Below are 10,637 nucleotides of genomic sequence, written 5' to 3'. Positions count from 1 at the left end.
CCGCCTCAAAAAAAAAAAAAAAAGAAAAGAAAAGAACACCACATTTGAAAAAAATACGTTCTTTGAAATGTGAACCTTGAAACACAGATGCAAAAAATGTGTTTTTAATCCTGCAGAGTGTGAGATGGCAGACAGGTTTGCTGAAAACCGTCAGCAAGGGGGCTGGAGGGTTTAGCCGCTCTGTCCTCCCCTCCCTGCAGCCCAGGGCCTCCTCCCTAGCACAGTGGCGCTATGGACTCTCCGGTATACAACTGCTTCGTGGACAGAGACAAGATGGACGCTGCCATCCAGGACCTGGGGCCCAAGGAGCTGAGCTGCACTGAACTGCAGGAACTGAAGCAGCTGGCGCGCCAGGGCTACTGGGCCCAAAGCCACGCCCTGCGGGGAAAAGTGTACCAGCGCCTGATCCGGGACATTCCCTGCCGCACAGTCACGCCCGACGCCAGCGTGTACAGCGACATCGTGGGCAAGATCGTGGGCAAGCACAGCAGCAGCTACCTGCCGCTGCCCGAGTTCGTGGACAACACGCAGGTGCCCAGCTACTGCCTGAATGCGCGCGGCGAGGGGGCCGTGCGCAAGATCCTCCTGTGCATCGCCAACCAGTTCCCTGACATCTCCTTCTGCCCCGCCCTGCCCGCCGTGGTGGCCCTGCTGCTGCACTACAGCATTGACGAAGCCGAGTGCTTCGAGAAGGCCTGCCGCATCCTGGCCTGCAACGACCCGGGCAGGAGGCTGATCGACCAGAGCTTCCTGGCCTTTGAGTCGTCCTGCATGACGTTTGGGGACCTGGTGAACAAGTACTGCCAGGCGGCCCACAAGCTGATGGTGGCCGTGTCAGAGGACGTCCTGCAGGTCTATGCGGACTGGCAGCGCTGGCTGTTTGGGGAGCTGCCCCTCTGCTACTTCGCCCGGGTCTTTGATGTCTTCCTGGTGGAGGGCTACAAGGTGCTGTACCGCGTGGCGCTGGCCATCCTCAAGTTCTTCCACAAGGTGAGGGCCGGGCAGCCCCTGGAGTCAGACAGCGTGAAGCAGGACATCCGCACGTTCGTCAAAGACATCGCCAAGACAGTGTCCCCGGAGAAGCTGCTGGAGAAAGCGTTCGCCATCCGCCTCTTCTCCCGCAAGGAGATCCAGCTCCTGCAGATGGCCAACGAGAAAGCCCTGAAGCAGAAGGGCATCACTGTGAAGCAGAAGAGGTAGGTCTCCGGCAGCCAGTGAGGGCACGCCCAGGGTGGGGGGCTGGGGCAGCACGTGTCCGGCATGAGCGCATCCTGCTGGCCTCCAGGCGGCCTCTGCCCATGGTCCACCCACCCATCTGTGCATGGCTGGAAAGACACCGAAACAGGAAGGATCTTCCCAGTTACAGCCACAGACGAGGGACATCGGTTCCTATCCTCTGGGACCAGGCCCACGGCTGAGATGAAAGCTGATGCTGGCCACGGGGTCAGAAGGCATCGTGGGAGGCCAGGCCCACTCCCAGGGTTATTTCAGGGCAGCCCCTGCTCCATCCCTCCAGCTCTGGGCTCCATGTCTGGTCTCTGCTGTGGTTGCTGGGTGTGACCTCCCTGCCTGGAGCACAGCCCCAGGGGAGCAGGGTCAGGGGTTCATGGTGTCCTATGTGCATTTGGCAGCTGGCGCTGTGGTGGTGCCACGCTGCGGTCTGTTGGCATGCAGTCCTCTTTCTTCTGGGCCAGCAAAGGCCTGTCGGGGGATCGGTACTCACACTAACTTCTCCTTGTCTGTTTTATTTTTCTTCTCCATGTCCGTTGCTTTCTCCTGTTTTTCAGTGTGTCACTTTCTAAAAGGTAGGTCTGAAACTGCATCCGCACACCTGGCTCTGTCTTTCCACCAGGCTGACTCTAGGCCAGCTGATGCTCTGGGTCCCAGGGCTGCTCTCGCGGGCCGGCTTCAGCAGTGCTGCCTCTGAGCCGGACTGCTGCTCAGGCGCCTTCTGTCTGTGCGTCTGCCTGCCTCCCTGCCTGTCTGTCTCTGTCATGCTATCTCCTGGTGCTTGGCTCACCCCGAAGCCTTGTCTTGCCAGAGCGGTCACTCTCTGTCCTGATTTCTTAGAGAAAAGGTGCATTGTCCCCATCCAAGCTGGGCACTCTCCCTTCCGTAACGGGTGGGAGGTGGGGCTCCTGGGAACTTTCTCCCTGTTGGGCACCTAGAACCCGGCCCTAAACGGGGGCAAGCAGGCGAGAAGTTCCCTGTGGGCTTGGTTCCAAAGAGGCTCTGGGGCATACTTTGGGAGACATGGCCTGGCCCCGGACGTGGCTTTGGGCTCTGACCCCTGCTTGCTCCCCTCAGGCAGTTTGTACACTTGGCCGTCCATGCAGAGAACTTCCGCTCGGAGATCGTCAGTGTGAGGGAGATGAGAGACATCTGGTCCTGGGTCCCCGAGCGCTTTGCCCTGTGCCAGCCCCTCCTGCTGTTCTCCTCCCTGCAGCATGGGTACAGCCTGGCCAGGTAACACCCCAAGGGGCCAGAGCGGGCGGCAGAGCTGCCCAGCCACATGTCCTGCCCACAGAGGCTGGAAATGGGTCTCAAACCTGGGCACCTGGTGAGGCCCTGCTTCTTCCTGTGGGGCCTAAGAATCAGGGTCCTTTTCGGGGCTTCTGTCCTCCCCAGGCCACCCAGGCTTTGGGAGTCACGGCCAGACATGCCGCAGCTTGGGGCTGTGCAGGTGTCATGGAGACGTGGAAGGCCGAATCCCCACCTCGGAGCTCACAGCCTTATCTTGGCTGGGGGACCATGTGCACGGCAGGTCCCGGCTGTGCTCGCTCCCCACCCTGTCATCCACATGGTGCTCTGTCAGGGACCCCAGGCCTGCTGCCCTCCAGGGTGGCGCTGCCAGATGCAGCCAGGGAGCCTCCCTCCAGCCTTGGACAGCATGTGGCCGTGGGAGCTCTGGGTTGGGCCTGGGATGACCTGGAGGTGAGGTAGGCAGAGCTGGTCCAGCCCCCACCCGGCACCGTTCACAGGGTCACAACGCCTCAAGCTTTTTGGCATAGCTAGAGCCACTTCTCCTGGCCCTGCCAAGGACACAAGCCAAGCTTTGGGCGCCACATTGGCAGACACGGGCCTCTTTGGCTCCCACGTGCCTGGGCTGCGAGGATGAGCCAAACCTCCCCACCGCGGGGACCTGTTCCTCTGGTTCCTACTTCCCCAGCCCCTGGCGCTTGGCTCTGCACTGGGGCCTTCCGCTGCAGGCCTCTCCCCTGAGTCACACCAGGGCAGGCTGTCCTGGGGATAGCAGAAAAGGGCCAGGTGAGAAGAACACCTGGGTGAGGGTGTTGTCGGGACCCAGAGAGAAGGAAGCACAGTTCCCAGGTCTTCCGCCCCAAGACAGCCGGGGCCAGTGGAGGCTGTGCAGGGTCACAGCTGGCATGCGTGTCTCTATGCCAGGTTCTACTTCCAGTGTGAAGGACATGAGCCTACCCTCTTGCTCATCAAGACCACGCAGAAGGAGGTGAGCAGGGACCCGGGAGCCAGGGCTGGCTCTGATGGGCTCCGGAGCCTAGGCCTCCTGGGCTGGAGCCAGAGTTAGAGTGTGGGTGTGGCCAGCACATGGGTCTCATCCCATGCTCAGGGTCACAAGGGGAAATAAGACTATCCCCAACACAGCCCCCGCCCACCCTCATTGCCAGCCCCAAGCCAGGGGCAGGGTGCACGCACCTGCAATGCTGCCTTGCCTACAAGACCCCTGCCCTGGGGTGGGGGTGGGAGACGGCGATGCCTGCACTCCCACCTGTGACCTAGTGGGGCTGGAGTAGGCTGGAGCACAGGGACGCTCCTGGGGGCCTGTGAGCACAGCCTCACCCAGACCTTTCCCCCAGGTGTGTGGTGCTTACCTGTCCACAGACTGGAGTGAGAGAAATAAGTTTGGAGGCAAACTGGGCTTCTTTGGGACCGGAGAATGCTTTGTGTTTAGGGTGAGTGGGGCCAAGTGCCCCTCAACCCCCATGCAGACCCTGTAGCTGCATCCCTCTGGGAGCACCTGCCTGCCCTGGGGACACTGTTTGATGTCACCATGGCAGTCACCCAGCAGCGTCATCGCCATGTGTGCTTCCAGGTTTGATCTTTCAGCCGCGCGCTGCTCCGAGGCAGGGGGCCTTATCTGCTCGAGCCGCCACCTCCCCAGTCCCTGGCTCGGGCTGCACCCACCTTGGGCTCTGGGTGCAGATTCGTGGGATGAAACAGGCTGTGGATCTGGGGCAGAGGGTCCTGCAAGTGCCTGCACCAGCTCCTCATGCTCCGCTTCCACCCCAGCTGCAGCCTGAGGTGCAGCGCTACGAGTGGGTGGTGATCAAGCACCCCGAGCTGACCAAGGCCCCACCCTTGATGGCTGCCGAGCCCACTGCCCCGCTCAGCCACTCCGCCTCCTCAGACCCCGCCGACCGCCTCTCGCCCTTCCTGGCCGCTCGCCACTTCAACCTGCCCTCCAAGACCGAGTCCATGTTCATGGCGGGGGGCAGCGACTGCCTCATCGTCGGTGAGTGCCAGCAGACAGGGCCCTGGGATGAGAGTGTGGGGGTCCGGGCAGCTGAAGCTGCTGTACCCAGCCCTCGCTGACCGGGGTGGCAGAGAAGAGGCCCTGGGTGTTGGGGTGGACCAGGCACGATGGGTGGGAGGGAGCGACCAGCCTGGACAGCTAGTCCTGGGGGCTATGGAGGGTCAAGGGTCTATGCGGTTTCAGAGAGGCCCGTGCAAGGCAGGACAGCTGGGACAGCAGGTGAGGTGCCTGGGGCAGTGCTAATGGGGCAGTCAGGCCGCAACTGACCTGAGCATCCTGCAGGGGGAGGAGGTGGCCAGGCGCTCTACATCGATGGGGACCTGAACCGGGGCCGCACAAGCCACTGCGACACCTTCAACAACCAGCCCCTCTGCTCCGAGAACTTCCTCATCGCTGCTGTGGAGGCCTGGGGCTTCCAGGACCCTGACACCCAGTGACAGCCTGTGCCACGGTGACTGAGCCGCGGTGGGGTGGTGGGCCGAGGCTGGGCTGCCGCCTCGGGCAGCGGAGAGCAGATGAGACCCCCATGTGGTGGGCAGGGTTGGGGGACAGCAGGGCCCCGTGGCCGAGCTTGGCGTTGACCTGCTGCTGCCTCTACCTGGGGTTTGGGCTGGGCTTCCCCAGTCCGCCTGCATCTGGGTCAGAGCTGAAGGGGCTGTCATGCCCCCAGCCCCACCCAGAGCTGGCATAGGAAGTACCTTCCTCCTCCTTGGAGGCTTCCTTCGCCCAAGGCCTTGGAAGTGTCTGGGTCTTGCTGCCCCTGAGCTTCTCTATGCAGCCTGAGCCCCTGGGGTGGGCGTGGAATGGCAGCGGGAACGTGCAGCTAAGGGTGGGCTTGTGGTGCCCCCTGCTGGTGCCGCATAGCATCGCACCCTCCCGAGCAGGGCCCTGCAGCCTGGCTGACGGGCGACTGAATCCCAGAGTAGATCCTGAGAAGAGACTGGCACCCTTGGACCTGCCCCCTGGCGGACCCCACCTCCTGTCCTGGGCCTTTGCCCCAGTTCCCTCCCCAGGCCTCCTAGGCCACCTGTCTCAGTAACCCTGCTTGGCCGGCTGTGAGGCTCTCCTGGGCTGCGTTTGGGAGCTGCTGGGTGGGAGGAGGAAGGTGGGATTTGTGCTGGGCTCCACCCCCAGGGAGGGTGGGAGCTGGAGGGAATGTCACATGTCCTTGTGTTTCTGCAGAGCCTGAAGCTTTTGCTGGGCCTCCCTGCGTGTTCCCATCTGAAGAGGTGGCCCCGGGAGAGGCCCTCAGGGACCGACCCAGACCAGCAAGCTCCATTTCCAGGGGTCTGCCCAGAGAAGCCTGGACCCAGGGGACTTCTCAGCCCCCCTCCCTTCCAGCCCAGGCCTCCTTGAGTTCTTGTAGCCTCTGCAGCTGCCCATTTCACCTCTTTGTCATTGCAGTGACCTGGGGCCCAAGGTCATGCCCAAGCCCCTCTTTGTGGCATGCTTATCTCAGTTCATCCGCAGCTGCTTCTGTGCAGCAGGCCCTGCGCCCTCCCCAGGCCCTGGCCACCCAGCACCTCCTTGGCTACCTTGCATGGGTGCATGTCCTCCCTCTGTCCCTCTTGTGGTGCTGTGGCTGGCCACGTGTCAGGGTTTTCTCTCATCTTACAGCCCTTGCCCTGCCTAAGCCCTGCACTGGCCAGAGACAGGCAGGTGCCAAGGGAGGCCTTGCCTCTGGGCACTGTAGGGGGCAGCCCCCTGCCTTGTGACCTCCCTCCATGCCCTGTGACCTCCTTCAGCTGGTATTGAGGGTCTAGGCACCACGGAGGGGAGAAGGGAGAAGTGGAGGCCCGAGTGGCTGTTCTGGGACCATGGAGACCTGGGTCACAGATACAGATACCAGCAGTCCTGCCCCTACTTCTGTCCCTGCTGGCCTCCAGCCAGTGCCACTTGGAGTCCCCTGCACCGTGCCACCGTCCATCCCCACACCGTTGCCTGCTCCTCCCATGGGGCTTCAGCCTCCCCTGACCATCTGCTCACGTAGCCTCTGACTGGGCCCACAGTGGTGCAGGAGGAAGGACCGGGAACCCTGTGTGGCTTTGGGCAAGCTGACAAACCCATCTGGAACTCAGTTTCCCCAACTGTGAAATGGGGCCAGTCCCCATGCCCTGCTGTCCTCCTCACAGGACTGTTGAGAGGCTCGCAGGGGGACAGGGTGAATCCCTCTCTCCGGGAGAGGTATGGGAGGGAAGTCGCCACTCATCTCACAGCCCACCGCAGCCCTCCAGGCCCCGCCTGAGTCCCCAAGGCCCTCATCTGTACCGCCAGCTTTGGTGTTCATTAAACATGGTCTTGCTGCATCAACTTCAGGGCTCCAAGCTGAGTCTGATCTCTTCAGCCAGGGGCCTCCAGGGGCTTCCTGGGCCTACAGCCAAGCAGGTGTGGGAGGCTGCCCGCCGCAGTGCTCACCCACATTCTATGACTGGAATACTGCAAGCCTCTTCCACAGGGAGCCCTCCAGGAGCAGGGAGGTCATATCCAAGGAGCATTTGTAGGTTTCCCTCCGCAAACTTCCTGAACTGGGTGGTGGCTTTTCTGGCGAGTTAAGTCCAGCAGGTTCTGCGTGGCTGCCCCGGGGGGCCCCACCCTGGCCTTGCAGTGATCTGGACCAGGAAGACGGATTGCTGCTGGCTCATGACTTCCACATCATGAGCGAAGTTCTTTGTTTTTTGTGTGCATGCAAAATATTGTTTCCTTAAATTTAATCTCTTTTCCTAACTTTTCTACTAACCTAGAAGGTATGTGCGATTATTATCTTTTTTATTCTTATCACTATACTTGTTATTATCTGATAGTAGGCATTCCCAAATAGAACATAATTTATTTTGTTAATGTTCTCTATTTCTTCTTGATTATTTATTAGCTTTGGATGTTAAAAATTAGCCAAAAGTGGCTGCTTTGCCTATGGAGTAGCCATTCTTTGTTAAAAAAAAAAGCCAACATTTGATGAAATTGCATAATGAATTCTCATTTGTTTTTAGAAACATTCAAACATTTATTTGGTTTTTTTTTTTTTTTTTTTTTTGAGACGGAGTCTCGCTCTGTCACCCAGGCTGGAGTGCAGTGGCGCGATCTTGGCTTACCTCAAGCTCCGCCTCCCAGGCTCCCGCCATTCTCCTGCCTCAGCCTCCCTAGTAGCTGGGACTACAGGCATGCACCACCAAGCCTGGCTAATTATTTTGTATTTTTAGTAGAGACGGGGTTTCACCATGTTAGCCAGGATGGTCTAGCGCTCCTGACCTCGTGATCCGCCCACCTCAGCCTCCGCAAGTGCTGGGATGACAGACGTGAGCCACTGCGCCCGGCCCTTTTTTTTTTTTTTTCTGAGACAGAGTCTTACTCTGTCGCCCAGGCTGGAGTGCAGTGGTGCGATCTGGGCTCACTGCAACCTCCGCCTCCCGGGTTCAAGTGATTCTCCTGCCTCAGCCTCCTGAGTAGCTGGGATTACAGGCACACGCCACCATGCCCAGCTAAATTTTTTTTGGTATTTTTAGTAGAGGCAGAGTTTCACCATGTTGGTCAGGCTTGTCTTGAACTCCTGACCTTGTGATCCACCCACCTCAGCCTCCCAAAGTGCAGAGATTACAGGCGTGAGCCACTGCGCCCAGCCTATTTAAAATTTTTTTTAATAGACCACTTTGTGCTGAATAAATGTTTAACATTTATTTTCAAAACAACAATTGAACCTAATTTAAAATAGTTTATTAAATGAATTCATTAAAGCAGATTATATGCCTTTGGGGCTTCAGAAAATCAGTTTAAACAAAAGAACTTATGAGAGCAAGTCATTTGTACTTCAATTTTTTCAGAGTTTTAATGAACTAAAGTATTTTCATTTTTTCTATTTTTGTAAGCCGCGTACTTCATTTTTTGAGTTTTTCAGTGGAATTTGTTTTAAAACATTTTGAAGATTTCAGAGGCCTTCATATTTCTCTTATCCACTTTCTGAGCCCATAAAGCCTTCGCAGTGTCTTTGAGTAGTTTATATTTAATAATTTAGTTGTGTACCTTTTTATTTTGAAGTAATTTTTGATTTTTGCAGAAGAGTTGCAGAGATGGTACAGGGTTTCCATGGACCCTCACCTTCCGCCATGTCAACATCAAAACAAAGAAATTAACATTGTTGCATTGCTGTTAACTAAACCACAGGCCTATTGAGATTGCCCCGTTTTTCCCACTGTCCAGGAATCCATTTAATTTTTACAGTTATTTACTTTCTCACATTTTTACTAAGTCCAGAATGTTATCAAACTCACAAAACCACTGGTCAAAAACCCCCAATGGCCACTAATTAGGCAATGTAGCACCTGCCTCAAATTTGGGTTCATATGGATTTTTTTTTTCTCCCTTTTTGTGGAGAACAGTCTTGCTATGTTGCCCAGGCTAGTCGTGAACCCCTGGGCTCAAGCACTCCTCCCTCCTCCCGCCTCTGCCTCCGTAAGTTCTGGGATTACAGGCATGAACCACTGTGCCCAGCTCATCTGGATTTTTGCTGGTTCTCTTTCTCAGCCTAATTGTCTTGTTTGCATGTACAAATTAATAAATGAAGCAGGAGTGCCAAACAAGCCTCATAGGCTCTTCACCCTACAACATCTACGTTAGGTAGAAAAGGATGTGGATTTTTAAAAATAATCTAGTATAACGAGTTTTTAAGAATTATCTTCATCATCCTAGTATCAGATTGTGCTTGAGAAGTTAGGTACAATGTCATGTGATTCATTGCTGAAAACAAAATGCCTTCCCCAGTTGCAGACTCGCTCATTTTACCAAACTATGGAATCTGTCAACACCTTTGCTTGGGACCAAGGAAGCAAAGTCAGTGAATACCGTGTCCTGTAGACACGTGACCTGTGATAAGGCACAGACAACACGAACTGGCAAAAACATTGGCATTTGCTCAAAAGCTTATGAGCTAAGGATCGAAGGGAAAAAAGAGTTGTGTGAATAATTTTACCTCTTAGTTCTTATGAAGGATGGTTATCGGGCTGGAAAAATGTTTATTGGACTGATGCTTTGGAGCCTCTCAATGAATGTAATAAAAAAAAAAAATGTGTAGTGAGCACAAATGTATGAATTTGCAGTGCAATCCAACTTTGAAAACGTGAAAATAAGTGATTTAGTGATATGTTTGGTTGGTGTTAATTTGAGTCCTAAATAAAATTGAGAACTGGTAAAAGGTCACGGTGGAATAACTTGCTATGAGAAGGCTTAGAGGGATGGGAAGTCCCAGACGCCTCTTCTCCAGGATGTCCGAAGGGGGAGGGGGGGGCGCTAGGTTGACAAGATCGCATCTGCGCACTGTGGTCACCAGTGAGCCTCTCCGCTGAGGCAACAGGTACGTGATGCTGCATCTGCAGCCATGGCCGGTGAGAACAGCACCATTCCCTGATCTGTCTTGTTTTCTTTTGTTCCTAGTGCCTGTTGTGTGGACAACTGCACTCAGCAGAGTTTTAGGGAGACTTTGAGGAGCCGCCATGAAGAATCAGCATCAGATGCCTCATCAGGAATCCGTGGCAAGGCCGGCTGTGGTGGCTCACACCTGGAATCCCAAGACTTTAGGAGGCTGAGGTGGGTGGATTGTTCGAGGCCAGGAGTTTGAGACCAGCCTGGGCAGCATAGGGAGACTCCATCTCCACAAACAAATAATAAAGAATGTTATGTGTGGTCGGGCGCGGTGGCTCAAGCCTGTAATCCCAGCACTTTGGGACGCCGATACGGGCGGATCACGAGGTCAGGAGATCGAGACTATCCTGGCTAAGATGGTGAAACCCCGTCTCTACTAAAAAATACAAAAAACTAGCCGGGCGAGGTGGCGGGTGCCTGTAGTCCCAGCTACACGGGAGGCTGAGGCAGGAGAATGGCGTGAACCCGGGAGGCGGAGCTTGCGGTGAGCTGAGATCCGGTCACTGCACTCCAGCCCGGGCGACAGACCGAGACTCCGTCTCAAAAAAAAAAAAAAAGAATGTTATGTGTAAAACCGAGTATCAAAAAGCAAACTCAACTTTTCTCATTCAGAATTTCAAAATGAGTATTTCCTTTGGAAGTTTACATATATATATATATATTTGTTTTGAAATGGAATCTTGCTCTGTCGCCCAGGCTGGAGTGCGGTGGCGCA

The 10,637-nt window shown here is 55.9% G+C and overlaps 1 protein-coding gene and 1 long non-coding RNA gene across 2 annotated transcripts in view; one reads left to right on the top strand and one right to left on the bottom strand.

Annotated features, from left to right (window-relative positions):
• TBC1D24 (TBC1 domain family, member 24) overlaps positions 1–7,444 on the top strand; it is a 20,870-nt gene extending 13,426 nt beyond the window's left edge. Inside the window, exons 2-8 of the mRNA XM_011962401.1 lie at positions 117–1,196; positions 1,788–1,805; positions 2,308–2,466; positions 3,406–3,469; positions 3,837–3,932; positions 4,270–4,492; positions 4,796–7,444. Coding sequence (XP_011817791.1) covers positions 232–1,196; positions 1,788–1,805; positions 2,308–2,466; positions 3,406–3,469; positions 3,837–3,932; positions 4,270–4,492; positions 4,796–4,950 — 1,680 coding nt within the window. The 5' untranslated portion in view covers positions 117–231 and the 3' untranslated portion in view covers positions 4,951–7,444. The remainder of the gene's footprint in view (positions 1–116; positions 1,197–1,787; positions 1,806–2,307; positions 2,467–3,405; positions 3,470–3,836; positions 3,933–4,269; positions 4,493–4,795) is intronic.
• LOC105526407 lies at positions 7,239–8,264 on the bottom strand. The gene is made up of 2 exons (XR_001004083.1): positions 7,903–8,264; positions 7,239–7,602 (listed from the first exon to the last, which is right to left on the bottom strand). It is a non-coding gene; the product is annotated as an uncharacterized LOC105526407 (long non-coding RNA).
• Positions 8,265–10,637: the final 2,373 nt, after the last annotated feature.

The sequence above is a fragment of the Colobus angolensis genome, unplaced genomic scaffold (assembly GCF_000951035.1).
Source record: "Colobus angolensis palliatus isolate OR3802 unplaced genomic scaffold, Cang.pa_1.0 Scaffold59, whole genome shotgun sequence".
Lineage (NCBI taxonomy): Eukaryota > Metazoa > Chordata > Mammalia > Primates > Cercopithecidae > Colobus > Colobus angolensis.
This window is presented reverse-complemented; position numbering and strand designations above follow the sequence as displayed.